This window comes from Oncorhynchus mykiss, chromosome 15 (genome assembly GCF_057628025.1).
Source record: "Oncorhynchus mykiss isolate SJ-2025 chromosome 15, ASM5762802v1, whole genome shotgun sequence".
Lineage (NCBI taxonomy): Eukaryota > Metazoa > Chordata > Actinopteri > Salmoniformes > Salmonidae > Oncorhynchus > Oncorhynchus mykiss.
Genome location: NC_143036.1, coordinates 27,407,419 through 27,434,731, shown reverse-complemented (window position 1 = coordinate 27,434,731; position 27,313 = coordinate 27,407,419). Strand labels below are relative to the sequence as shown.

At 45.4% G+C, this 27,313-nt stretch overlaps 2 protein-coding genes across 14 annotated transcripts in view; both read right to left on the bottom strand.

Moving 5' to 3' along the window:
- The window catches only part of topbp1 (DNA topoisomerase II binding protein 1), a 40,858-nt gene extending 32,218 nt beyond the window's left edge, over positions 1 to 8,640 (bottom strand). Inside the window, exons 1-7 of the mRNA XM_021562861.3 lie at positions 8,290 to 8,640; positions 7,771 to 7,864; positions 7,491 to 7,625; positions 7,197 to 7,340; positions 6,336 to 6,517; positions 2,289 to 2,482; positions 1,877 to 2,056 (exon numbers count right to left, since the gene is read on the bottom strand). Coding sequence (XP_021418536.3) covers positions 1,877 to 2,056; positions 2,289 to 2,482; positions 6,336 to 6,517; positions 7,197 to 7,340; positions 7,491 to 7,625; positions 7,771 to 7,857 — 922 coding nt within the window. The 5' untranslated portion in view covers positions 7,858 to 7,864; positions 8,290 to 8,640. The remainder of the gene's footprint in view (positions 1 to 1,876; positions 2,057 to 2,288; positions 2,483 to 6,335; positions 6,518 to 7,196; positions 7,341 to 7,490; positions 7,626 to 7,770; positions 7,865 to 8,289) is intronic.
- A 432-nt stretch (positions 8,641 to 9,072) lies between these two features.
- LOC110489893 (dnaJ homolog subfamily C member 13) overlaps positions 9,073 to 27,313 on the bottom strand; it is a 53,097-nt gene continuing 34,856 nt past the window's right edge. For 4 of the 13 annotated variants that reach the window (XM_090199704.1, XM_090199706.1, XM_021562853.3 and 1 more), the window contains 34 exons: positions 26,647 to 26,664; positions 25,947 to 26,029; positions 25,579 to 25,732; positions 25,372 to 25,475; positions 25,068 to 25,227; positions 24,808 to 24,972; positions 24,527 to 24,631; positions 24,134 to 24,336; positions 23,849 to 23,933; positions 23,419 to 23,573; positions 23,090 to 23,290; positions 22,751 to 22,952; positions 22,515 to 22,630; positions 22,338 to 22,416; positions 22,055 to 22,190; positions 18,767 to 18,951; positions 18,386 to 18,460; positions 17,996 to 18,115; positions 17,439 to 17,822; positions 17,164 to 17,277; positions 16,868 to 16,984; positions 16,325 to 16,502; positions 15,964 to 16,055; positions 15,682 to 15,781; positions 15,524 to 15,598; positions 15,275 to 15,387; positions 14,870 to 15,039; positions 14,610 to 14,652; positions 14,263 to 14,436; positions 13,902 to 14,081; positions 13,463 to 13,603; positions 13,052 to 13,195; positions 11,799 to 11,898; positions 9,073 to 10,341 (listed from right to left, as the gene is read on the bottom strand). In XM_090199704.1, coding sequence (XP_090055830.1) covers positions 10,244 to 10,341; positions 11,799 to 11,898; positions 13,052 to 13,195; positions 13,463 to 13,603; positions 13,902 to 14,081; positions 14,263 to 14,436; positions 14,610 to 14,652; positions 14,870 to 15,039; positions 15,275 to 15,387; positions 15,524 to 15,598; positions 15,682 to 15,781; positions 15,964 to 16,055; positions 16,325 to 16,502; positions 16,868 to 16,984; positions 17,164 to 17,277; positions 17,439 to 17,822; positions 17,996 to 18,115; positions 18,386 to 18,460; positions 18,767 to 18,951; positions 22,055 to 22,190; positions 22,338 to 22,416; positions 22,515 to 22,630; positions 22,751 to 22,952; positions 23,090 to 23,290; positions 23,419 to 23,573; positions 23,849 to 23,933; positions 24,134 to 24,336; positions 24,527 to 24,631; positions 24,808 to 24,972; positions 25,068 to 25,227; positions 25,372 to 25,475; positions 25,579 to 25,732; positions 25,947 to 26,029; positions 26,647 to 26,664 — 4,569 coding nt within the window. In that variant the 3' untranslated portion in view covers positions 9,073 to 10,243. Of the gene's footprint in view, positions 10,342 to 11,478; positions 11,588 to 11,798; positions 11,899 to 13,051; positions 13,196 to 13,462; positions 13,604 to 13,901; positions 14,082 to 14,262; positions 14,437 to 14,609; positions 14,653 to 14,869; positions 15,040 to 15,274; positions 15,388 to 15,523; positions 15,599 to 15,681; positions 15,782 to 15,963; positions 16,056 to 16,324; positions 16,503 to 16,867; positions 16,985 to 17,163; positions 17,278 to 17,438; positions 17,823 to 17,995; positions 18,116 to 18,385; positions 18,461 to 18,766; positions 18,952 to 22,054; positions 22,191 to 22,337; positions 22,417 to 22,514; positions 22,631 to 22,750; positions 22,953 to 23,089; positions 23,291 to 23,418; positions 23,574 to 23,848; positions 23,934 to 24,133; positions 24,337 to 24,526; positions 24,632 to 24,807; positions 24,973 to 25,067; positions 25,228 to 25,371; positions 25,476 to 25,578; positions 25,733 to 25,946; positions 26,030 to 26,646; positions 26,665 to 27,313 lie in introns of all 13 variants that reach the window. The other 9 variants (XM_090199705.1, XM_090199708.1, XM_021562858.3 and 6 more) reach the window with 4 other exon arrangements.

The following is a 27,313-nucleotide window of genomic DNA, read 5'->3' as shown; positions in this document are numbered from 1 at the left end:
GCCGGAACTATGTACCGATCCTGTGCAGGTGTCATTACACATGGTCTGCCACCGCGAGGACGATCAGCTGTCCGTTCTGTCTCCCTGTAGAGCGGTCTTAGGCGTCTCACAGTACAGACATTGCAATTTATTGCCCTGGCCACATCTGCAGCTATCATGCCTCCATGCAGCATGCCTAAGGCACGTTCACGCAGATGAGCAGGGACCCTGGGCATCTTTCTTTTGGTGTTTTTCCAGAGTCAGTAGAAAAGCCTCTTTAGTGTCCTAAGTCTTCATAACTGTGACCTTAATTGCCTACTGTCTGTAAGCTGTTGGTGTCTTAACGACCATGTGCATGTTCATTAATTGTTTATGGTTCAATGAACAAGCATGGGAAAGTGTTTAAACCCTTTAGATTGAAGACCTATGAAGTTAATTGGATTTTTACGAATTATCTTTGAAAGACAGGGTCCTGAAAAAGGGACGGTTCTTTTTTTTTTTGCTGAGTTTACGCATGTGTATTCTTACACCTCATGACATTTGCCCTTCAGAGTCAATACAGATCTATTGAATAGGGATTTGAAATAATTTGACTATTCGAACAGTATCATTAATTTTTGTAAGATATGCAAAATATGTATATTTGTAAAGTAGCTACGTTTTTAACCTGAGCACTGCGGCGCGAGGGAGAGATGCTGGCGCTCTATTGAACCCTGAACACTTGCCATATTCAGACCGTTCTCTATTGCTGCAGCTGCGGAGGGAAGTGTGTGTAGCGCGCAGACAGAGGGCGAGAGAGACGCAAAGGCAACTCGGCTACAGCCAAGACGAGCTAACTTGTAGCAGCCACAATGGTATTCATCATCCCATTTAACAGTGTCCGTCTTGACTGGAGTATTTATATTTAACTCGGCAAGTCAGTTAATAAATTATTATTTACAATGACGGCCTACTTGTAAAGCCCCCCCGGGCCAAACCCTCCCTTAACCCTGACGACACTGGGCTAATTGTGCGGCGCACTATGGGACTCCCGATCACGGCCGGTTGTGATACAGCCCGGGATCGAACCCGCGTCTGTAGTGACGCCTCTAGCACTGCGCTGCTAGACAGCTATAGCAAGCTATGCTAATTGAAGACACATGCTGCGCTTTTCTCCCCAACCCCATTCAGATAAAACAGCCCACCTATTGGTTGCTTGTTGTATCCAGCTCCTTCTCATTTCACTAACTTTTAATTACGTCATTACATTCCACGTCGCATTGCATTAGTGAGTTCACTCCATTTGCTACACATTGAGCTTCTTTGCCGCTTTGATTGGCCAAACACGCTACACACGAAGGCTACCACACACCATGTCTGTAGCTTGTGAGGTGTTGAAACAGTGTTGCTTTTATGCATTTTGTTTTGTTGCTTTATGTGCTGTTGCTCTGTCTGCGTGCTATGTGTTGCTTGTCCTGTTGCTCTGCATGTGCTCACTGCTCATTGTTTGTGTGTATTATTGATTTAAATAAAACCGGAACTTTTACTGCAACGTTGATTAATGTGCACCGTCCCTGTAAAAATAAAACTCAAAACTGTTCGGTTACTGGCCTTTTCATGGGGCGCACCGTGCACGTCATAAAAACTACATTGATTTTATAAAACAATCATTTGAAATGTCATGGTATATCCTTGGATGTAGAATGCCACACTGATATTTTAAATGTAATTTAGAAAAAGCCTTTTCATTGTTAAAATAGGCTTATATTGATTTATTTGAGCAAAAATGTACTCAAGTAATCGAATACTAACATCCATTTAGATATTCAAATAACTGCGCACATCCCTACTATTGAATAATCAGTCATAAAATTCGGAAATATATTTTTTAAAATAAAGGTCAAGCTTGGCGCCTCACCCTCTTTCTTCTTGCTGGTCCCGGTCGGGGTGGAGGTGTGGGGTTTGCCGTCTTTCTGATCCCCTCGCTCCACTGTGTAGCGACTCTCGTCCTGGCAGAAGCCCTTCTCGATGCTGTCAAATAGCCAGTGCAGAGACACACAGAAGACATTCCACTTCTGTGCACACTCATACTTCTGACCTGTAGGCACAGACAAAGGGAGGGAACAGTGAAAGTGACGGAAACTGGGTGGCAGTAGGAGAGATTCAGGAACTCTACGACGACCTAAAGCTGTTATTATATAAAAGGACATGAAGCATGTCTGTCCTGTGTGGCTGAAGCAGGATTTATCCCTGCTTCATTTCTTTGTGATGTGTGTGGAACTGATTCTGAACCTAACTAATTTGGACAATAAAAGGTAAGTTCGACCTACCTGAGGGCTCGCTGACGATGAGGTGGGTGCACTCGTTCATCTTGAGCTGTCCAGTGTAGCTGGCCCCGTGCAGCTGGCAGAGCCTCTGCACCTTCTTACGCTCCACCGTGGAGAGGCCTGTGACACAGACGGTGCAGCCACAGAGCACAGGGCACAAGTAGTCCTCTATGGGCAGGTCAGTGTATCTGAACAGGCTGAGGGGAAGAGAGAAACCGGGACAGGGAAATGAATAGATTGGTTTAAAAGCTGCAATATGTAACTCTGAGTGACCCCACCAAATTCACATGGAAACGTGAGTTATAGATCTGTCATTTTCAGTGAAAGCAAGTCTAAGAAGCGGTAGGTCTGTTCTTGTGCCATTTCTATGCTTCCTATTCTTAAGTTCATTTTTGCGTCTTTGACTTTCAGTTTTGTACACAAGCTTCAATCTGAAAATACAATATTTTTGGTTACCGAAAATATATTTCACAGCGGTATAGATGGTAATGCATTGCTTGTTCTACACTACATATTGCTTGTTTTGTCATAAACTGAAATTTGGCAAACTATTCGAATTTTAGCAACCAGGAAATGGCAGTGATTTCTGAATATTGCACCTTAAATTTATGTAAGTAAAATACAACTGCAGCTACATGGAGCATCTAGGAAATACGATGAGATGGAGGTGCTGAGGGCTATGCAGAGAATAGTAAGGCTCTGAATAGAGGAGGCAGACTCAATGCTGCAGAACTGTTTTGAGAACTGATTTAAATAAGTTAAAAGATTAATCCACTCAGGACTCATCCATCAACATTGAGGAATATAAATCGTCAGGTCACAGGCTTCATTAGGAAATGTGTTGATGATGATGTACCCATAATAACAATCCGGACATACCCCAATCAAAAATCCTGGATGAATTGAGATATCTGTACCATGCTGAGAGCCCGTACTGCAGCATTCAATGTCAGCAGAACGAAACCCGGTGACGCCTATAAGGCAAGAGCTCCAAAAATCCATTATGGACGAAAAAATACGAGAGAGACTCAAACTTGAATTGATGTTCGACAACTCAGACTCGCGTCGCATGTGGAAAGGACTACAGAATATCACAGACTACAAAGGCAAATCCAGGTGTATGTTGTGCCTGCCGAATCCGCCGACCCAGGTGAGCTTAACACATTCTATTGCTGCGTCGAGGCAGACAATACCGAGCCATCCAAGAAGGCTCTTGCTGTTCCGGACAACCAAGTGCTTTCTCTCTTTGAGGCTGATGAGGAAAACTCTCAAAAGAATGAATACTCAAAGTCGGTGGCCCAGATGGCATCCCTGAGCGCGTCTTCAGAGTGTGTGCTGACTAGTTGGCGGGTGTCTTCTCTGATATTTTCAACCTGTCCCTATGCCAGGCTGTTGTTCCCACCTGCTTCAAGGAGACCACCTTTGTCCAAGAAAAACAATGTGACATGCCCAAATGACTAATCACCCTGTCTCACTCACACCAGTCATCATGAAATGCTTTGAGGTTGGTAAGGCCAGGAACACAGGATGCCATTTCCATAGCTATTCACACAGCCGTAGCACATCTGGACAAGAGGAATACCTACAGTTCAGCAATCAACGCTATTGTTCCCCTGAAGCTCGACACCAAGCTCAGAGCCCTGGGTCTGGACACCACCCTCTGCAACTGGATCCTGGACTTCCTGACAGGCAGACCACAGGCTGTGAGGATTGGCAACAACACCTCCTCCAAACTGACTCAACACAGTTGCCCCCTGTGTTGTGTCCTCAGCTGAACTTCCTGTTCACCCACGACTGGCTGGCTTGCTTCCTTTGCACGACACCAACTCCATCATCAAGTTTGCTGACGACACCACAGTGCCTGAGGAAAGCCTGCAGAATAATAAAGGATCCCAGCCACAAGCTGTTCACTCCCTTCGGGTTGGCAGACGGTATCGGAGCATGACGTCTGATAGAAACGGTCTCTGAGCCTGTTCGTATCTACAAGCCATCAGACTGCTGAACACTTGAACTGGCCACCTGCTCTGATTCTCTGCACCTTAGCACGCGCGCACACACACAACTGCTGCTACCGGATTCTTATTATGATGGCTAAATACTGCACAATTTAGAACTTACAACCCAATCCCCAAAACAGGTAAATATGGCACCTTCCTGTATTATATGCAGGAAGTTATAATCATTAGTTTTAACTACACATGGCTGATGATATTACTCGTTTATCTAGCGTGATTTTAAAAAAGTGCATTTGCGAAAAAAGCACAATCATTGGACGACTGTACCTAACCATAAACACCAATGCCTTTCTTAAAATCAATACACAGAAGTATATATTTTTAAACCTGCATATTTAGCCAAAATAAATCCAGGTTAGCAGGCAATATTAACCAGGTGAAATTGTGTAATTTCTCTTGCGTTCATTGCACGCAGAGTGAGGGTATATGCAACAGTTTGGGCAGCCTGGCTCATTGCGAACTAATTTGCCAGAATTCTACATAATGATGACATAACATTGAAGGTTGTGCAATGTAACAAGAATATTTAGACTTCGATAAAATACCGAACGCTTTCGTATTTCACTGAAATAATAAACGTTTTGTTCATGATAGTTTCCAGATTCGATCATATTAATGACCAAAGGCTTGTATGTCTGTGTGTTATGTTATAATTAAGTCTGATTTGATAGAGCAATCTGACTGAGCGATGGTAGGCAGCAGCAGGCTCGTAAGCATGAATTCAAACAGCACTTTCGTGCACTTTGCCAGCAGCTCTTCTCAAGCACAGCGCTGTTTATGACTTCAAGCCTATCAGCCTACTGGCTGGTGTAACCGATGTGAAATGGCTAGCTAGTTAGTTGGGTGTGCGCTAATAGCATTTCAAACATCACTCGCTCAGACTTAGAGTAGTTATTCTCCTTGCTCTGCAAGGGCTGCGACTTTTGTGGAGCGATGGGTAAAGCTGCTTCAAGTGTGGCTGTTGTCAATGTGTTCCTGGTTCGAGGGGCGAGGAGAGGGATGGAAGATTTACTGTTACACTGGCAATACTATAGTGCCTATAAGAACATCCAATAGTCAAAGGTATATGAAATATAAATGTATAGAGAGAAATAGTCCTATAAATACTATATTAACTCCAACCTAAAACCTCTTACCTTGGAATATTGAAGTCTCATGTTAAAAGGAACCACCAACTCTCGTGTTCTGAGCAAGGAACTCAAACGTTAGCTTTTTTACATGGCACATATTGCAGTTTTACTTTCACTTACTAAACACTGTTTTTGCATTATTTAAACCAAATTGAATGTTTCATTTATTTGAGCTACATAGATTTTTACTCAAGTATTATATTAAGTTAAAATAAGTGTTCATTCAGTATTGTTGTAATTGTCATTATTACAAATAAATACATTTAAAAAAATTGGCAGATTAATCGGTATTGGCTTTATTTTTTTGGTCCTCCAATAATCGGTATCGGCGTTGAAAAATCATAATTGGTCGACCTCTACTTGAGACATCTGTGGCATGGTGCTGTGTGACAAAATGGCACATTTTAGAGTAGCCTTTTATTGTCTCCAGCACAATGATCATGCTGTTTAATCAGCTTCTTGCTTGTCAGGTGGATGGATTATCTTGGCAAATGAGAAATGGTCACTAACAGGGATGTAAACTAATTTGTGCACAAAATGTACAAAAAAAAAAAGCTTTTTGTCTGAATGGAAAATTTCTGAGATCTTTTATTTCAGCCCATGAAACATGGGACCAACAGTTTACATGTTGAGTTCATATTTTTGTTCAGTGTATTTTACTGAGCCATTTACTTTGTTAGTAGTCTTATATTTTATTGTTTCTTATCGTTGTTGCATTGTCGAGAAGGAACCTGCAAGTAAGCATTTTGTTGGACGTGTATAGCATTGTGTGTCCCGTACATATGACTAATACAATTTCAAACTAGGTGTACACTTTTAACATACTTGCTACATCTTTGGTTGATTAGACATAGCTTTCATTAATGTCTCTGGCAAAATGAGAAAGGCATAAAAATCCCTATTACCTGTCCTGTGATTTCTCCCAGCAGGTTTTGACCCAGGCGGGAAGCAAGATGGGCTTCCCCATGCTGGCGGCCACCAGGTACTTCTTGCTGCCCACCTCCCCGGCAACTAGGTGAGTGACAGACACGTTAAGGTCCCGATAGACCCGCCCTCCCATCAGCTGTACCAGATCCATCACGTCAGCCTGGAGGTACAGACACAGACAGTCACTAACAGGCCTAATACATTGGATGCATAACATTTCCGGGCATGAGATGCTCCCATTCATTTCAATGTAACCTGGACCTAAGCAGCACAGCTCCGCAAGAGGCACGCACTGCTCAGGGTAAAATTACGCTTTGTTTCTATTTTCACCCCATCTTTCTCCCCAATTTAGGGGTATCCAAGTGGTAGTTACAGTCTTGTCTCAACTCCCGTACGGACTCAGGAGAGGCGAAGGTCGAGAGCCGTGCGTCCTCCGAAACACAACCCAACCAAGCCGCACTGTTTGACACAATGCCCACTTAACCCAGAAGGCAGCCGCACCAATGTGTCGGAGGAAACACTGTACACCTGCCGACCGTGTCAGCGTATAATGCGCACTACCAAACCCTCCCCTAACCCGGACGATGCTGGGCCAATTGTACGCCGCCCCATGGGTCTCCCGGTAGTGGCTGTCTGTGACAGAGCCTGGACTCGAGCCCTGACTCTAGTGGCACAGCCAGCACTGCAATGCAGTACCTTGCACCACTCGGGAGGCGGTTCTATTTTTGAGAGCTCCCCTGTAAGGATGTTTATGTGGATGTATTACATAATTGGCATGAAAAACACTTGCCATCATTGTTGACGAGTCAAGCAGAGTAGAGGGGAAAGCAATGGTTTACCCTAGCCTCCTTGTCCAGACTGGTGCAGGAGATGGTAACATCAGCCATGGCCATGTTGTAGACAGGCTGCTCTGCTTTGGGAACACAGCGCTGCTGCTGCAGGCAGAAGAGCACCACTAGTGGACTCACCACTCGACAGCCCAGCTTTCACGGAGACAACGGGAGGAAAACAAAGTTTTACACTACTGACAATTTCAGTACACTACATTGCTGACATTGTTCTTAACATGTTGTGACTTGTGAGGATAAGTAGGTAGAAGCCAGGTTTGGGAATGTGTGCGTCTTGAGACAGACCTTTGTGCAGTGGTGGAAGGCTGGAGTGGAAAAGGTACTGAAGACAAATAGAGACTTGTCATTACGGTCCATCTGTAATGCAGTCTCCTCATCAATGTTCTTCAAATAACTCTCTGACTGGAGCGCCATTATGGCCTGTTTCAGAAGGAATAGAAAGATGAGTAATTTCAATAACCAACACTTCAATAACAGAAACATGACTATTTTAATATCAAATGTTAGTGGTTGTTCATGGACACTACAGTAGTGGCACTGGTATCGTAATCAAAGTTGTACTCACCTCATAGGCCTTGACAGCAAGGTCTGTCTTTCGTCCATTGACTTCTACAAACTTCACAACGAAGCCATCTCGATCTCCTTTCGACATGGTCAACCTGCCATGTGACAGAAGTGCATTAACCCGTCATATGGCTAACACCGGCTCTTTAATTCATGACATACGTTAGCTAGCTACAGGGAACATAGCTAGCTAGTTGCTCGATGACATGAGTGGTGACATTAACCAGCTAACGTTAGCTTATTTTACTGCCAGTGTCAGTAATGACTATAGCGTCATCTACATATGTAAACGTTAGCTAGCTAACATTAGCTGACATAATTATTGCAAGGCAGTCACTTTCTGTGCGGAGTGTGTATCATCAACGTCTGGGACGTGGGATGAGTTCAGGACCCGGTTTAAAAAGGCAAATACATTCAAGTTTAACGTTAGAACCATAGCTAGGATCCTATGGTTCAAACAACGAACTTATGCCTTAAGCTGTTTTTGGGAAACCGGGCCCTGGTTCACCAATGTTCTTACCTTATTGGACCGCCAATATAATATTTTTTACTTTAGGATATAACTAGGTTTGTTAAATTATCTAGAACTAGCAAGCAACATTAACAGGTTTAAAAGTCGAGCTCGCAAGGGGACAAAATCACTGGTGCACGAGCCCCAAATGAAGACGACTGGATGCCTGCTCGAATTGGAACGTCATTCACAGAGCTTGAAGACCATCAAAATAAGATGTTTAAATCTGAACAAACAATCGCCAATTGTCTCGATCACTTGTGTACAACAAATAAATAAAAAAATAGTTCAAACATCTTGTAGGCGTTGCTATTCGCGCGCGGAAATCGTAATCAGATGCAGACGGAAGTGAGGTTGTGTGGCTCCTAAGAAAATGAAGTGAACTTGAACGTGCGCCCTCTGCTGGCAGGCGTATAAACTAATTCAACACGATTTCCACTTACACAGCTGGCAGCAGCAAGGGTAACTGATTCAGCATGCCACCAATAGCACACCATTAAGATTACATAAAATGTCAAATCTGAAGCCCAGTCTACTTAAAATATCAGAAATACTAACAAGTATGGGTTGTAAATTGTGATTAGATGTGTTGTATTGTTAGTATGTGTACTGCAGCTTAAGATTCTGTACCATTATGGCACAAGAGTGTGCTTGTTCTGTCATTGTATGTAGTGTTGCTATGCCCCATTTTGACATAAATTTAAACATTTCTCTTATCTGACTGTACTTTATATAGTCATTCATTCATTCATTCATTCTTCTCATTAGTACTGACAATAGAAACACACATTATGAAGAACACTGTGGATTCCCTTTTTATTTCCTAAAATTGTATTTACAAGTGCGACTGATTCTTTTAAAATGTACATTCAATATAGAAAGTTTGCCATATTACATTGAACATTTCACAATTGCACTAGTCTTTCACATATATTTATAATCAGAGTCAGTATCATTCCTCATGTCTTAGCAGAAGCTCATTTGAATTGGTAAAGACCGTTATTTACCTATAAATATTAGAGTGCTTTCTGCATTCTGGGGAAGGAAAAGAACAAAAAGATGTGGTGGTGGAAGAAAGGTCAAACTTCGAAGAGCAGAGCAAAGTATGGCGCAGGATCATCGTGATTGGGATAATACAGAAAGGAGACAACGAACGCACGTGTGACCACTTCAAAAAGGGGCAGACGGATGCTGACGTCTAGTAGTCTTGCCCTGTCTCAAAGCTCTGTTCCCTATAGAAGGGCGGGGGGGGGGTCCAGAGCAGAGCCCTAATACACCACAGTTCTGTGAGTTCCTCCTTACAACATTTTTCAACCATACGACACTAAAACATACATTATAAAATTAGGAAAGGTTTGACTGGTCCTGTAAACAGGTGAGCGGAGGAGATTAAGTTCATCTTTGTCCAGTGATCACACGTTCAGGCCGGATACACATAAGGTACCCTCCTTCAGGACTCGTGGCTGTGATCTGTGAGGGTATGTGCTGCCAGGCAGAGCAGTGAGACCGGGCATGATGGAGAGAGGAAGGAGAAGAGAATGGAGGGAGGTAGGTCCAAATTTTCTTCTGTTCATCTATCCCCACCACAAAAAAAAAATTGAGATTAAAAAATATATTCATACAAAAGTAAACTATTTGTGTCATTGGAAAAAAGAAAGAAGCGGAAAAACAGAAGAAAAAAAGGTTGACTCGATGACAAGTGTTATCATTTGCTTTAAAACAATCAAACAAAGGTTTACAACGAGTGCTGTTTGGAGGCGGGGAAGGAGAGCGACATTTTAAGGGTTTGAGGGCAGACATTTTGGAGACAGTCAATGATAGTCTGTGATGGCCCCCTCTCCTTCCTCCCTCTCTTTCTCCCTCCTTCAGAGAGCTGAGCAGTCTCTCTGAGCTGCAGCCTGTGATCCACAGGGTAGTCTGGATGTCTGAGCACTTCTCCCTCTCTGTCTGTCAGTCAGTCAAATCAGCCTGAGTCTCCAATGTCATTGTCCACAGGAGGCGGAACGCTGGGCAGCACTGTGGAGCCGGTTCCTGCTGTAAGGTAGCCTGCTACACCTGGACCTGCAGGAACCAGAGAGACAGACAGAGAGAGAGACAGAGAGAGAGAGGAGGATGAGTTAAGAGAGAGACATACTTAGGGTGGCAAAATTCCAGTAACTCTCCAAAAACTCCCAGTTTCAGAAATTCAGGTTGGAAGACTCCTAGAATCAGGAGGGAATAAACAGGAAATCTGGAATCCTAAAACCTGAACTCGAGAATTTTTGGAAAGTTGCCAGAATTTTACAACGCAAGACATACTAAAGGCCACTGCGAATGTTCAAACTGGGTGACTGAGGAGGCATGATGTGATGCAAGTGAAAGTCACAACTGATGCAAGTACAACATCGTGTGATTATGGGGTTGGTTGTATGGGGAGGTGGTGCTAGAGATGGCATGGAGGTATATGAGTATATGAACTATTGCTACAGAGCATCCACGAGCATATTGCCACTTTACTTTGTTAGGGACACTGTTGGTTTCTCAAGGGCTGGCCCGGCCCATTAGTAGTTCAGAGGATTCACCCATTGATATGTGCTACAGGGACTTCATCCGTACAGTGTTTTTCCAATCCATGTCTGGAGATGGAGATGAGTGGGGGAAAAGTGGAAATTGAAAAACGGCACAAGATGGAGTGTGACGGAGCCTCCCGAGTGGCGCAGTGGTCTAAGGTACTGCATTGCAGTGCTAGCTGTGCCACTAGAGATTCTGGGTTCGAGTCCAGGCTCTGTCGCAGCCGGGAGACCCATGGGGCGGCACCCAATTGGTCCAGCATTGTCCGGGTTAGGGGAGGATTTGGCCGGCAGGGATGTCCTTGTCCCATCGCGCACTAGCGACTCCTGTGGCGGGCCAGGCGCAGTACACGCTGACACGGTCGGCAGGTGTACGGTGACATTGGTGAGGCTGGCTTCCAGGTTAAGTGGGCATTGTGTCAAGAAGCAGTGCGGCTTGGTTGGGTTTCGCAGGATGCACGGCTCTCGACCTTCACCTCTCCAAGTCCGTACGGGAGTTGCAGCGATGACTGCCTTGCAACTACCAATTGGATACCACAAAATTGGGAAGAAAAAGGGGGTAAAAAATATATAAATAAATAAAAAGATGGAGGGTGCCATGTCAAAGAGTGGAGATGGAGAGTGGCATGGGAGCAAGGATAAAGTCTACCTGCGTCAGAGCAAAGAGAGAGGAGGCGCGCTGGGAGGGCCCTGCACAGGAAACTACAACCCACTCCGCAGGGGGCTGCTGGCCGCCATGAGAGAGGGAGTGGAAACACCTGAAGAAGGAAATGTGGAGGAAGAGGAGAAAGGGAAGGAAGAGAGGAAAAGGAGGGAGGGTACTAAGCACAAAGTGAAGAGGCAGTGCCCACAAAATGCCCCAAGGGAAGCATAGAAGAACGAAGGATGCAGATTGAGCCCGTAGAATGCCCCCTCTAAACTTACCATCTTTGTAGCGCATAACAGAATGTGTGCAGATTCCATTCCTACCTGTGAGGTACCCTGCGGTCTGGGACTCGGAGATGAATAGGTCATGTTTCTGGTCTTTGAAGGCACTCCACACAGTGGACCGAGCCAAGATTTCATTCACCTGCAACACAGTACCACTCAGACTGACACGTGTACAATACCACAGTGGATAGGATAAGATCAACATGAATGTCCTACGGAGAAGTCTCTTAGACACAGTACTGATGTATATAAACACTGTACACAATACATCTCACACACACAACATATACATTTCAACTACAATCAAACAGCTGTGCTCTGTCTCAGTAGACTGCAGGTTGTTAATACAGGGCTTCAGATTGCGACAATTTAATCGCATTTTGCGATCCTTTGAGTTGTCTGTGCGAGTTACATTTTTCATTAAAAAAATAAAAATAAAAAAAAAATTGGTCGCATCGATGCGAGCTGCACATTCTACATGCTCCCCTCACTCCAAAACGTCCTATATTTTTTTTCACACTACTAAAACCGTGACTTGTTTAAAAACAATGTGCATTACCCTCAAGATTCCTGTGATAAAAGTATCTCCCGTGTCTCTGGTTCGCTGGGGCCTGCCGCTGTGATGAATGAGCCATTGCGAATGTAAGCGTCATTGGGGTAACAACCTAGGCTACAACTGCACGGTTTTTCCCCAGGACACTGTATTTACTGTTAGATTAATACATGGCTACCAGCAGCGGGTATTACGTTTCCAGTTAGTGACCTAGCTAACGTGTTTTGAGTTTCCACTTGCTCAGGTGGTGACTTGGCACCAAATAAATGTGCCTGTGATATTTTGTGCACATAAAGATGTAGTCAAATTCATCTCTATTGAACAAAATATAATTCTGAAAATTATGGAGCCCTATTTTAACAATTAAATACAATAGCCTAAGTGCCAACCCAAAATTCATGACAATCCCTGGATTGGGTTGCACAACAAAATATATTTAAATCATGCATTCCCTGCATGAACATCCTAAAGATGGATACCGTCTCAGTAATCTATTACACCTCTTTGTATAGCATGGTGAATGACTTGCTAAGATGGTTACATCATTTTTCTATGGCGTGATGCTGTAAAAAAAATAAAAATAAATAGGTTGCGACCAAATCATGGGCTGGTGCCACCAACTGTAAAAGGTAGTGGCACCATTGTCACCAGGGGGAAATGATCGTCTGGAGCCCTGTTGACATGTTGGACGATATGTTGGACGATATATTGATTTGACATATAGCCAGGGGTGCCTTACCTGTTCGCCATACTGCAGACTGCGTGTCATGGACTTGAGAGCCTTGACGATCTGAGCCTTGGTGGCCGAGGGGTTGTCTAAGGTCTCCAGCCCGATCCCTTCCAGTAGCCGCAGAAGGTACGGCACCAAATCCACTCGTAGGGCCTGTGTGTGCACGTACAAAACACATTAAAACACTAAAATGACATGGAATAACAACACGTATGAAAAGGACAGAACACCAAGTCTTTTGCTAAAGGAATTAACAGTAAGAAACGGTGTGAGAAAATTAAATTTTATATCAGAGCGATGGGATGCATCCCAAATGGCTCTATTCCCTATAACACACTACTATGGGCCCTGGTGAAAAGTAGTGCACTACACAGGGAATCGGGTGCCATTTGATATGTAGCCATAATAAAGACGAGGTACCTGAGCCACCAGGTCAGTCTGCTCTCTCTGGAACATGCGGTTGAGCGCCTCGCAGGCCAGTCCTGCCATGTCTGCCCTCATCTTCATCCCGCTCATCAGAGGACCGATGGTCTCCAGGGAGGCCATTGAGCGCACACATTGCTGCGCACACACACACCACACATACAGAAACATGGCATTAGACTTGAATATATTTCCACGTGAGACAGAAATAAATATAACACAGATTTAGTGTCCATGGGAAGATCGTTGACCTCCTTACATTCAAACAGGACTATTGTAGACTCAGTATGTAGTTTAAGTTGGCTTGGTTGTAGTTATACCACTACATCAGTACATTCGTCAATTATAGCTTGCTAAACTACCTTATAGTAGTCCGTTTATCTTGCCCATTATATATCATGAATTTAGGTTTGTTGTAGCCCTAGATTGAACGCACCTCATTGTCCGACAGCACGTGGATGAGGCGGATGGAGCTCTTGGGCACGGCGTTGTTCTTGTGGGTCAGTGCAGACAGGATGCGAGGCAGGTGGCCCAGGGGAGGGACCTGGTCACACAGCTGGGTCTGTGTGCTGAACAAACACACCGCCGCCGTGGTAACCGTCTCCAGGGCCTCACCCTGTTGGAAACGAGCAGCGAAAGGTTAAATCAAACCAAAATGGAAATACAGGGTATTCTATGAGATGACCATTTTTTCTGCTCAGTTACAGGAAGTGTTTGTGTGTGTACGAAATGTGCTTTAATTCACTCAGTGAGATAAACTCACAGGCGCAAGGAGATGAACACATGAGTGTACTCACATTGGGGTTGTTTTTCTCGTACAGCTCAGTAAGGGTCTCCAGGAGGGACACAAGGAACTCCCTGGGTTTGCGCAGCACCCAGCCTGGCTGAGCGATGAAGATACGCAGGAAGACTCCGCCCACTGCCAGCTCACCCTGCCCCGCCCCATACGCCACCGTGAACTCCTCTGGCAGCTGCGCATACAGTCAACAGCATACCATTAACACGCTGTATATCATAAACATTAGTACAATGGGCATCCCATGTGATTATTTTGTTGCTTCAGCATTTATCCCCGTACACTGTAGGCCTACAATGAAATCCACAACATACAGAACAGCATTAGATTGAATGTGGATACACTTACTCTCCAGTTGACATCAGGATTATCCTTCTGCTGTTTGAAGTGCCTGCAGAGGACACGGGAGGAATATATCGTACAAAAGACACAAATCAAATATATAGCATAAATGGTGCATTTCATCATTTCACAGCTAACTGTTGTGCTGTCATTATGTCAACACTTTACAGGGCTACGAACAATTTAACAATTTGGGGCCTAACGACCACAAAGCCACAGGGGTGGGTGGGTGAGTTACAGAGTGTGAAAAAAAAGTGGTTGCGTACTCGAGCATCATCTCACGGACGGTGGTGGAGACAGTCTCCCGGGAGCCGTCGTTCCAGATGAGCTCGGGGTTCTCGTGTGTCCCCTCGAAGATGTGCACTGCTGCCTCCGCGTTGTCCCGCATGGCGTCCATGAACACACCCGGCAGGAAACGCATCAGAGTCAGCCGCACCTGAGAGGGAGGGATGAGGTAGAGAGAGAGAGAGGACAGAAGAGGTGGGACAGAGATTGAGTGAGGGAGAAAAAAAAAACCTTCCAAAATGGCACCCTCGTTCCTATTTAGTGCACTACTTTTCCCTATTCACTAAATTGGGAATAGGGTGCCATTTGGGGCACAGTACTAAAGTAGTCTCTACAGAGGGTTAAGGTCTCTGCCTATGATCCTCCACACAGGGATACTGCCTCACCTTGGGCCCCACCAGCTTGTCAGAGGTCATTTTGGAGAAGAGCTCGGCCGTCTGGGAGCGCACCTGGGGGTGGGTGGAGTTACAGAAGAGGTCCAGCAGGTAGATCAACGCACCTGGAGGAGAGAGGGGAGAGGGGGAGAGAAAGCGGGAAGGTTACCCATGGCAACAGACATTGACATAAGCCCATATACACAACAGAATATAATACTGTATATTCAAGAACAAACAGCAATTCGGTATAATACCGACCCTTAGTCATAGCTTCTTTGACTATCTTGGTGTTGGAGGTCAAGGCGTATAAAGTTTCCAGTACAAGCTGCCGGCCTGAAAGGGATGCAGAAAATCAGACAAGTGTATATAGCTAGTAGAACAGACTAGTAGATGCAGTAGGTGTTCAGTGGTCTTACTGGAGGGCAGAGAGTGCAGTAGCACCAGTAGGTTGGACAGCACCAGGGACTCAGCGATGTTAGCCACACATTCCTGGTTGGAGGTGACCGTGTTCACAACCTTATGGAGGACACAAAAACAGGTCTCAGATCACGGATTTAAATATACAGTGCATGCATGTGGGCTGATTGATTGGTTGATTTCGAAAAAAAGATACGGCCCACAGGATATCACACAAAAGTGTTCTATAACAAATTCCGTCGATAATAAAATAAAATATGAATATTCTAGTTGTGTTTTACCTCCAGAGCTAGCTGCTGTACCTTCCCAGCCCCGTGAACCCGTAACAAGGAGAACAGCAGCTTGAAATGGCCGATGCACTCCGTCTCCGAACCTGGGGGTCACAAAGAGCCAAGTCAGCAAACCGTAAAAGACCAATGAGCACTCTTTCAGTTTGTTCAGCTGAGGAGAAAAGGCAACGGAGACGGTACAAAACAGAAGTAGGAGGGGCATTTCTTAACGCTCCTAAAGCAAAATGCGTGTGCTTGCTTCGGCAATCTTAAAAAGTCAATTTCCTGGTAGTGGAAGAAGTGGTAGTAGCAGTTTTGACTGCAGTAGTAGTAAGAGTGACTGTAGACATCACAGAAGTAGGTTGCTGTGTACCTGGGTTGTTCTTGATGACGTTGCGGAGGGCCTCCAGGGCCATCTCGGCCCAGCGGAGCCTCTCGACATGCTGCTGGGACTCCACCTTGTTGCTCTGGGACATGGCCAGCAGGGTGGTGAGGTACTGGGCCTGGGAGCCCACGTAGTCCAGCAGGCTGGCTGCAAACGCCTTGGGGTACTGGACCATGGAGACATGGGTATAGGCTTATAATAAAAGCTTATAACACCTTTTATCTGGCGTTACGAACTAATGATATGGATGGATATAGCCTAGAAATACATCAAATGACTTGCGTTTGATTTAATGATATTATTGTAGCTAAATACCTAGGTATTACCACATAATTACCTGCAGGTTTTCAGATATTACTGTGAGCTGCGTGAAGCAAATGGATTTACCGTGACTCAGTGCTACTTAATGACAGGACTATGACATGACAATGGCTACAATGTTGTTAGTATCGATTTTCTTGAACAGTGGTTGACAGTAACTGGGAGGAGTATGATGCAAGGTCAAACGCTACGCCGAGTGTCGGAGCTCACCTCCAGAGGATAGGTAGGCTGCTCATTGTAGACCCTGACAAAGATCTCACCCACGATCAGCTCTTTACCGTGGTCGCTGAACACAAACTCTGAGCCAAAGCTCTTATCGTTCTCCCCCTACGACAGAGAGAGAGACAGAGAGACATGACTATACTAACAACACAGGATGCCTAATAATACACAGTCCATTTTGTTTTTTTACGGTGCCTAATGAACACGAGCCAATCCTACAGCGACAACAGACATCCATGCTGAAACTTATGATAGAGCCAGTCCATGTGCTCTCGTCTGCTCACCCTCCTGATGTTGGCTTCCTGCTGGGCCTCCAGGAACTCCAGCAGCTCGGCCCGGGTCCCGTTGTTCCAGATAAGGTAGGGGTTCTCAGAGTTACTGTTCAGCAGCTTCAACACCTGGTAGACATGGAAACAGAAGCATGAGTGAATGTGGGTGAAGAGTGGCATAGCAGAGTAATATCATCAATAGTGTTTTAAACTAGTGGGTCTATGAGTGTGTGTGTGTTATTGTGTCTAATCTGCATATCTACCTTTTACACTTTCCCATAATCACTAACCTCAGCCGGTACCGTCGACCCTAACCTCCTCGAAATATAGGGTGTGAGCATGGCTGCCAGGCTCTTACGAATGGTTGGGTTCTCCGGGGGTTGCCCCTCCACCCCGTTAGTCTCCACTACACCTCCCTCTCCGGTGGGTGGGGCATAGCCCCCCAGACGGCTAAGTGCCACTAGGCTAAGCTTGGCCAGGCTGTTGGCCACCTCCTGCTGGTTGGTGTCCTGGCTGGTGGCCACGCCGCTCTCCTCCAGCGTGTAGTCGTAGTTGAACAGGTGCACCAGGAGGTGCCAGAGCACGCCGGCGTGGTACAGGTGCGTCTGCAGGAAGTAATCCACGGCGAAGGAGCTGACGCACTGTACGGCCAGCGCCGCTGTTCGCGGGAGACCCTGAGAGTGTACAAGAGAAGATTGCTTTCAATTGAAGGTACACGCTCAATTAAAAATATATATTTTTTAAGTATAAATGTGCATCCTTTCTACATTGGATGATACAGTGGTATCACGGTATATACAAAGCCAGAGATACAAGGCTGCTGTTGTATGATAAATAGAGATCTCACCTTCCCATAGTAGAGCACGTGACAGAGGTCCCTGATGATGTTGGGGAGCTCGATGATCTTTTCCCGGCACTCCTCAAACTGAGCCGCTACACTGTAGCATTTACACACCTGGCCGCACACCTAGGCACAGGCAACACAACCCCTTTCAACACTGAACTGTACCACTCATTTCCAGCCAGACGTGTACGGCTCAGAATACAGTGCTAATAATGTGACAGATGGTTGTGGATGTGCTGTATTCTTAAAATATATATATTTTAATACGACATCCACAATCATTAAGGCGATTTGACACTATTCAGACAGGGTAGGCACTAGGATTGAACCCCGGGCCCTGGTGGGGGAATCGTAAGTGACCACGGCTCTGCACTGTGGATCTGGTGATCTTACTTGAACAGCCATGTCATCAGACTTGCTGGAAGCGGTTAAAACAGCGACACACCGGGACAGCGCGTCCAACAGAATCTGGCGGAAAAGGGGGGGGAGAAATACTTTTTTTAGATCATGTTATAAACATTGAAAGTATGAATGTAGGAATGTCAAATCGGGAAAAGGTGAATATTGTTGCAACAATAGTATCTGAGTCGTCTTCATTAGTTCCAAAACAAAGCAAAATGTTTTTCAATGAAAAAACTAAAATAACCATTTCTTATTAGACAACTCTAAGTAGATCCCTCCCGGTTTCAGTCAGTTTACTATCGTTTGCTTCCGTTTGGTGCCTAATGAATATGATCCTGACCTCCGAATAGCCAGTAGGGTTGTTAGTTCTACCTCGATGCCACTTTCTCTGCGTAGTTCCTCAGCGTTTAGGGCGGAGCAGTTGACCGTGTGGAAGGCCAGCTCGATTGCAGCCGGGAGCAGGGGGGATGTCTTGGAGAACAGCTGCTCATCACCCGTCTCCATGGTGATGGTCTTGATGAGCATGGGGTAGCCGGCGTACTTGTAGGGTTCCAGTTCTGTTGACAAGAGGACAGCAGTTTACATTAATATTACTCTTGGAAAGTAGCAAAAGTGTCAACAAGTAAACACTACTGTTAGCTAGCAAAGAGATCTGCAGTGGCTAATGACCCAGATGCTAAGCTAACCAGCCAATGTAGGTTTGCTTATATATATATATATATATATATATATATATATATATATATATATATATATATATATATATATATATATATATATATATATATATATATATATATATATATATATATATATATATATACCATTTCTTTGGGGGGCCACACAGCCCTCCATGTGCTCGCCATTAGGTACCGAGATGAGATCCTCAGACCCCTTGTGAGACCATATGCTGGTGCGGTTGGCCCTGGGTTCCTCCTAATGCAAGACAATGCTAGACCTCATATGGCTGGAGTGTATCAGCAGTGTACCCACCGCCAAACCGGTCATGCTGGAGGATGTTGCAGGCAGCAGAAAGTTCTCCACGGCGTGTCCAGACTCTGTCAGGTCTGTCACATGTGCTCAGTGTGAGCCTGCTTTCATCTGTGAAGAGCAGTGAGCCAGTGGCGATTGCGCCAATCTTGGTGTTCCCTGGCAAATGCCAAGCGTCCTGCACAGTGTTGGGATGTAAGCACAACCCCCACCCGTGGACGTCGGGCCCTCATACCACCCTCATGGAGTCGGTTTCTGACCGTTTGAGCAGACACATGCACATTTGTGGCCTGCTGGAGGTCATTTTGCAGGGCTCTGGCAGTGCTCCTCCTGCTCCTCCTTGCACAAAGGCGAAGGTAGCGGTCCTGCTGCTGTGTTGCCCTCCTACGGCCTCCTCCATGTCTCCTGATGTACTGGCCTGTCTCCTGGTAGCGCCTCCATGCTCTGGACACCACGCTGACAGACACAGCAAACCTTCTTGCCACAGCTCGCATTGATGTGCCATCCTGGATGATCTGCACTACCTGAGCCACTTGTGTGGGTTGTAGACTCCGTCTCATGCTACCACTAGAGTGAAAGCACCGCCAGCATTCAAAAGTGACCAAAACATCAGCCAGGAAGCATAGGAACTGAGAAATGGTCTGTGGTCACCACCTGCAGAACCACTCCTTATTGGGGGTGTCTTGCAATTGCCTATAATTTCCACCTGTTGTCTATTCCATTTGCACAACAGCATGTGAAATTTATTGTCAATCAGTGTTGCTTCCTAAGTGGACAGTTTGATTTCACAGAAGTGTGATTGACTTGGAGTTACATTGTGTTGTTTAAGTGTTCCCTTTATTTTTTTGAGTAGTATAATATATATATATATATATATATATATATATATATATATATCAGTTTTTCACAATTCCTGACATTTAGTAAAAATTCCCTGTCTTAGGTCAGTTAGGATCACCACTTTATTTTAAGAATGTGAAATGTCAGAATAATAGTAGAGAGAATGACATTTCAGCTTTTATTTCTTTCATCACATTCCCAGTGGGTCAGAAGTTTACATACACTCAATTAGTATTTGGTAGCATTGCCTTTAAATTGTTTAACTTCGGTCAAATGTTTCGGGTAGCCTTCCACAAGCTTCTCACACTAAGGTGGGTGAATTTTGGCCCATTCCTCCTGACAGAGCTGGTGGAACTGAGGAAGGTTTGTAGGCCTTATTGCTCGCACACGCTTTTTCAGTTCTGCCCACACATTTTCTATAGGATTGAGGTCAGGGCTTTGTGATGGCCACTCCAATACCTTGACTGTTGTCCTTAAGCCATTTTGCCACAACTTTGGAAGTGTGCTTGGGGTCATTGTCCACATGGAAGACCCATTTGCGACCAAGCTTTAACTTCCTGACTGATGTCTTGAGATGTTGCTTCAATCTATCCACATCATTTTCCGTCCTCATGATGCCATCTATTTTGTGAAGTGCACCAGTCCCTCCTGCAGCAAAGCACCTCAACAACATGATGCTGCCACCCCCGTGCATCACAGTTGGGATGATGTTCTTCAGCTTGCAAGCCCCCCCCCCCCCCCCATTTCCTCCAGACATAAAGATGGTCATTTATGGCCAAACAGTTTTATTTTTGTTTCATCAGACCAGAGGACATTTCTCCAAAAAGTACAATCTTTGTCCCCATGTGCAGTTGTAAACCGTAGTCTGGCTTTTTATGGCGGTTTTGGAGCAGTGGCTTCTTCCTTGCTGAGCGGCCATTCAGGTTATGTCGATATAGGAATTGTTTTACTGTGGATATAGATACTTTTGTACCCGTTTCCTCCAGCATCTTCACAAGGTACTTTGCTGTTGTTCTGGGATTGATTTGCACTTTTCGCACCAAAGTATATTCATCTCTAGGAGACAGAACGCATCTCCTTCCTGAGCAGTATGACGGCTGCGTGGTCCAATGGTGTTTATACTTGCGTACTATTGTTTGTACAGATGAACGTGGTACCGTCAGGCATTTGGAAATTGCTCCCAAGGATGAACCAGACTTGTGGATGTCTACAATGTTTTGTCTGAGGTCTTGGCTGATTTCTTTTGATTTTCCTTTGATGTCAAGCAAAGAGGCACTGAGTTTGAAGATAGGCCTTAAAATACAGCCACAGGTACACCTCCAATTGACTCAAATGATGTCAATTAGCCTATCAGAAGCTTCTAAAGCCATGACATAATTTTCTGGAATTTTCCAAGCTGTTTAAAGGCACAGTCAACTTAGTGAATGTAAACTTCTGACCCACTGGGATTGTGATACAGTGAATTATAAGTGAAATAATCTGTCTGTAAACAATTGTTGGAAAAATGACTTGTGTCATGCACAAAGTAGTCGTCCTAACCGACTTGGCAAAACTATAGTTTGTTAACAAGTACTTTGTGGAGTGATTGAAATACAAGTTTTAATGATTCCAACCTAAGTGTATGTAAACTTCCGACTTCAACTGTATTTATAGCTCCTACACTCTTTTTCTAGCTAATAGCAACGCTGCCGTGTCTATCACGCCTCCAAAAATGGTGCCTCTAGTGGTGTTTACAATTAGTGATTGTGACGCACCTTCCATGCGTATTCACTTTAGATGCGTATAACATGGAATACTACAGACAGTGGAGAGAGCATTAGAGTGTCAGACCTTGTTTGTGTCTGTTGAAGAGGATGCTCTGGGCTTTGAGGATGAGGATGATGTTCTCGGGGTCGGGGCCGTCGATGATGCGGGACGACTTGGTGCACAGGAATTCATAGGCCTTGTTGACCTTCTCAAACATATCCTGAACACACAAAGACAGTTTATTAACACCTCCCCCCTCTGAACAATGACGGTAATGCTCCAAGACAGGAGTGGAAAAACTCCTCAAACTCGGATGACGTCTGTGTCCCAAATGGCACCTAATTCCTTATATAGTGCAGCAACATACCCTGCCCTCTGGGTTCTTGTCCGGGTGGTACTTCTGGGCCAGTCTGAAGTAGGCCTTCCTGATCTTACTCTCCTCGTGTCTGTGGAGAAACCAAAAAAATCAAACACACTCCATATAGTACCGATAGACATCTTGGAGAGGGAGAAGCTTCTTCTTTATGCATGCAAGGCCACTTACTGTCCCTGTCCCTTGGGCAGGTTGAGGACTTCGTAGGCGTCGTCCACAGACATGGAGGGAGGCTTCTTCTCCACCTCCCTCTTCCAGGCCTCCAGGGTGTCCTTCAGCAGCTTCACCTGCAGGGGGGGCAGACGACGACACAGAGCACGATTAACAGTCTCCATCTCGCTCATACACTGACACCTTCTCACAAGTCTCACACAGTCAATCACCACACACAGACAGACAGAACATACGGGCTCTCGGATGGGCCAGTTGGGGAAGCGGTTGGCGTCACACAGGTGGCGGAGGTAGTAGATGTTACAGAAGAGCTCGTTCTCCAGCTGGGGGAAGCTGACTACAGGGATGGGGCAGTACTGGTAGAGGGCTCGTGTGTTGCTGTACAGCCGTGGGCTGAAGTCAGCCAGGTGGGTCGCGATTTTCTCAATCATCATCCGCCTGGAGGGGGGCAAGGGGGATGAGACGTCAGACACAAACCAACACACAAGAGGTGGATGTAGACAAACAGACAGGAAAACCTTGGTCAAAACTATTTGTTAGACCTCTCCCCAGACAGACAGCAAGCTTGTGTCTACCTCATCTCGCTGCTCCAGATGGCCTCTGGCGTGTCAAACTCTCCCAGGAAGATCTCGGAGAAGCGTTCTGCCTCGTAGTTCTCCAGGTAACACACCATGGCCTCAGGCATCACCGGCCCCAGCACACTGCGCTGGACGATGTCTGTACCTTTGGCCTCCTCTGACTTGAAGGCCTGCTTCAGGTGACAGTACTTCAGGAACCTACAGGAAAACACAAGACGTGACAGAGTCCAAAACGCACAACGTAAAAGACCTATCTGAAGAGCACAGTGTGTGTGTGTGTGTGTGTGTGACATGCGTGTCCGTGTGCATCTCTCCAGCAGTCGGACCTGGCCACTGGCAGCACGTTGGAGCCGGTGTACATCATAATGAAGAAGAAGATGCCAGTGAGGTAGAGGCGCTGCAGGTTGGGGTTGTCCTGCATCACCAGGTACAGCACGTTGGCCACCTTCTCCACCAGGATGGGGTCAAAGGTCAGCAGCAGCTGATTGGAGAAGGGAACAGAACATGAGACATTTGGTCAAACATTTCATTTAATAAAAATAAAAACCTCCATCTCACTTTTAATGTTGAGTCCAAGAATTAAACAGATCTTATTTGACCAACGTTTTAGTCTCAAGCAACCTTCAGATTATTTTATATATAGGAAAATGAAAAGAATAGGAATTAGTACACATTTTTTGTGTTTAACCTTTCTTTAACCAGTTAGTCCCACTGAGGTAGGAAGGATATACGTAATAATAGGCTGGTTCTGCTCACCTGGACAATGTGAGGGAGGCAGGTATTATCGCTGACCATTCTCTTGATCTTGGGTAAGGGACGAATAATGGCATTGTCCTGGTCCCTGGGGAAAGACAGACACATTGTCACATTTTTAAACTGTGTGACAGCAAAATAGAGAGAAATAGGGGGAGAAAGGGTCGAGCAAGAGAGGAGACAGTAAGTAAAAAAATGTTATATATATATATATATTTATTATTATTATTATTTTTTTTTTGTTTGTTTGTTTGTTTAAAGAGCCAGAACTGAATATCTTCTCCCTACCTGCTGGGGTAGTAGGAGCACATGGTGATGAGCATGTTGAGGATGAGCGTGGCCAGGTCCGTCTCGTTCATCACCGCCTGCCCGCTGGCCAGCAGGCACCACTTGAGCTGCGGGATGGCCTGCAGGGGGCGCCAGCCGTCCATGCCCTGGGCCCAGCACCTCGTCTTGGCCGTCAGCACTCCGTTGCTCCAGAACTCCTGCATCTGATGTGGGAAATGTGGACGTGTTCAGTCATCAAGATATCATGCTTAGAGATAGTTCACCGACGTTACAAAATGTACGTTGTCTTGGATACCCAAAAATATCTAAGCAATGGCACTGGACCCAGAGAAACTCTACCTATGGGGGTAGAGCTTAGCATCTGTACTGGTTTTGTATTCAGAAGAAACGTACCTCTTCAAAGCTGAAGGGGCCCCTCCTCTCTTTGTCTGCGTTCCCAAAGTACCACTCCTTCTCGCTCTCCCTCTTCATGTCCGCCCCGGCCTCGATCACGTTGCTCTGACAGACACAAAGACGCACGTTATTAACATGAAACCAGACAGACTGGCCTGTAATAGAAGTCTATTTGACTTCCGACAGCTATACGCTTCCATATCAAAACATACGTTAGATACGTGATGAGAAGCACATGCTACAATTTGGATGGTTCAGACAGGGAAGTTGTGAAGACCTACCTGTAGTGGGACGGTGGCTCGGCTGGTGTGTAGGTGGGCCAGGGTGAGCAGGTCCACTAGGATGCGGACTCCATTGGAGTCCATCAACTCCTTCACATTTTTCTTGTTGAGGATGAGTTTGTTAAGGAATAGGATCAGTCTGTCTCTTTCCAGTTTGTCTGTAGCCTGTAAATGCAGAGGGGGAGAGAGACTTACTATTACAAAACTGTCCCAACGGATCTCTCACTAGTTTGTGTGTGTGTGTGTGCCACAGCACTGACCCGGTCCAGCATGCCAACGATGTACTTGGTGTCGGTAAAGGGGCCAATCTCCTCGCAGCACTTCCCATAGACGACGGTGAGAGCCTGCAGGCACAGGCACTTCATGGAGACTTTGGGGGTGAGCAGGAAACGGTGGTAGAGCTCATTGAAGAACTCGTACCTGAGCGGGAGAAAGAGACAGAAAGACAGAGGGATATTGCAATTTGAACACTTGACTTTATACCCTTTGTTTGGATTTAAGAGCAATATTGTCATTAGATGGGTTAAACAAGGCCGATTGTGTTGTAGGTAGCTGATGTCTTACGATCTCTTGATGGCCCCAGACTCATCCGTCTCATCCTCTTCCAGCAGGAGGCGCAGGTAATAATCACCAATCTTAATCTCATCCGAAAGACACTCGTACCTCACCTGCAACACACACGCAAACAACCCCCCCCACACACATACACGTCAGCTACCAATCCACATGATCAAAATATAAATATGGTCATAATTTGGTTTGACCCCTGACCTCAAACTCCTGGTGGTTCCAGGAGATGACGCTAGCGTTGCCCAGCTCGCGGTCCACGCCAAAGGCCCTCATCTCTCCCTCCAGAGCGTCCCGCAGTTCCTCCCGTGTCTTCAGGTTCCAGATGAGGTTGGACCGCGCGTGATCCAACTGGAACCTAGGACACAGGAGAACCAGAGATTGAGACGGGACAACTTATCCAAAATCTAAATATTCACTTTTAATGCATGAATTCATTTGATCATTTAAAGTAGGAGGCTGCTCCAGCCGGAGAAACATTAAACATAAAAAATAAAGGATAAAGCACAAAGTCTATAATAGTAAGAGAGAGTTAGGCGGACATTTTGTAAGCAAGTGATCAATGTACCTACCTGTAGTAGAAGAGCTCCCAGTTGGCTTCGATCTTGATCCTCTGTCTCCTCTTCCTCAGAATGACAGGTTTTTGGTTGGGGTTCTGTAGTAGAGCCAAGATCAACATCAGTCACCACTACACCTCTCCAATGGTCAACTCCGCGTTGTTGGACAACTGGTCTACATGAGTGGACGACCGCAGCTAAGATGATTTATGACCCCCCCCAACTAATACCAGCATTCACAATAGCCTGAGCACCTGTCAGTTTATGCTATCAGGCCAATTCCCTGTCAATCACGGTCATTGCCGAATTGTCATCTTTGGCTTGACAATGACAGTAATGGAGATAGCAAGGGCACACACATATATTGATCTTGACAACGTTCAAGGTACAACACACAGTCACAACACAGGTGATTGATGAAAACAAATACGAGGAAAGGTATGGTATGTATCACCTTTGTAAACCCCACAATGTTACAAAATTATTTTCAATGAACTCAAAACGTTTAATGTCACTGACCACCAGGTGAAAAATACTGTCATGATAACAAACACCAACAAAAACACACAACCTTTGACATAAACAGTGACAAAAATCCAACTACAGAGATGGGATCCCACAACATAACATGCTACATGAGCTCTAAAACTGACAGGTAAGCGTGGGAGGGGTCAAAAAGGAGGAAGAGGGGTTCCCATTGGTCAGTTTTACTTACCAGGTTATTTCTGTCCTGCTGCATTTGATTGACAGCAGAGAACCCCAACAGACAAGAGGGACAGGGTGGGGCAAGAGACAACAGAGATTATTGGTCCTCAGTCGGATCAAACAGAGATACTTCTCATTGAAGTTAGGTCAAAGGCAATCTGCACCATACGATCAAAATCTTTATCGACAAAAACAGTACGACAGCCTCCAGTCAAGATTCGCCCACCGTATGCGATGACAGTGGATCTATTTCAAAAACATTTTTACTGTACCAAATGAACATTAACTGAAAGGAAAATCACAACCGATGTGGTAGCAATTTTAGAAGTGTGAGGTGATTGGTTGGCAGATAAAAGAAAGTTCAATTAAAGGATTTGATTTGAGCTGGACTCCCCTACACCCACTCAGCCCTCTAACAATAGTCTCATTCAGAATCCGCACTAACAAGTTTCTGTTTATCTTGGTACTAACCCAGTGACAGCCACAAAGTATAGGTGAACTTTGGTTTGTGGCAGCGTTGTGGCCCAGGAGATATGACTAAAGTTGTGCGCTAAAGCAGAGAGGCAGCTGTAGGCCCCGTAGAAGAGAGGAGAAGAGGGCAGAGAGGCAGCTGTAGGCCCCGTAGAAGAGAGGAGAAGAGGGCAGAGAGGCAGCTGTAGGCCCCGTAGAAGAGAGGA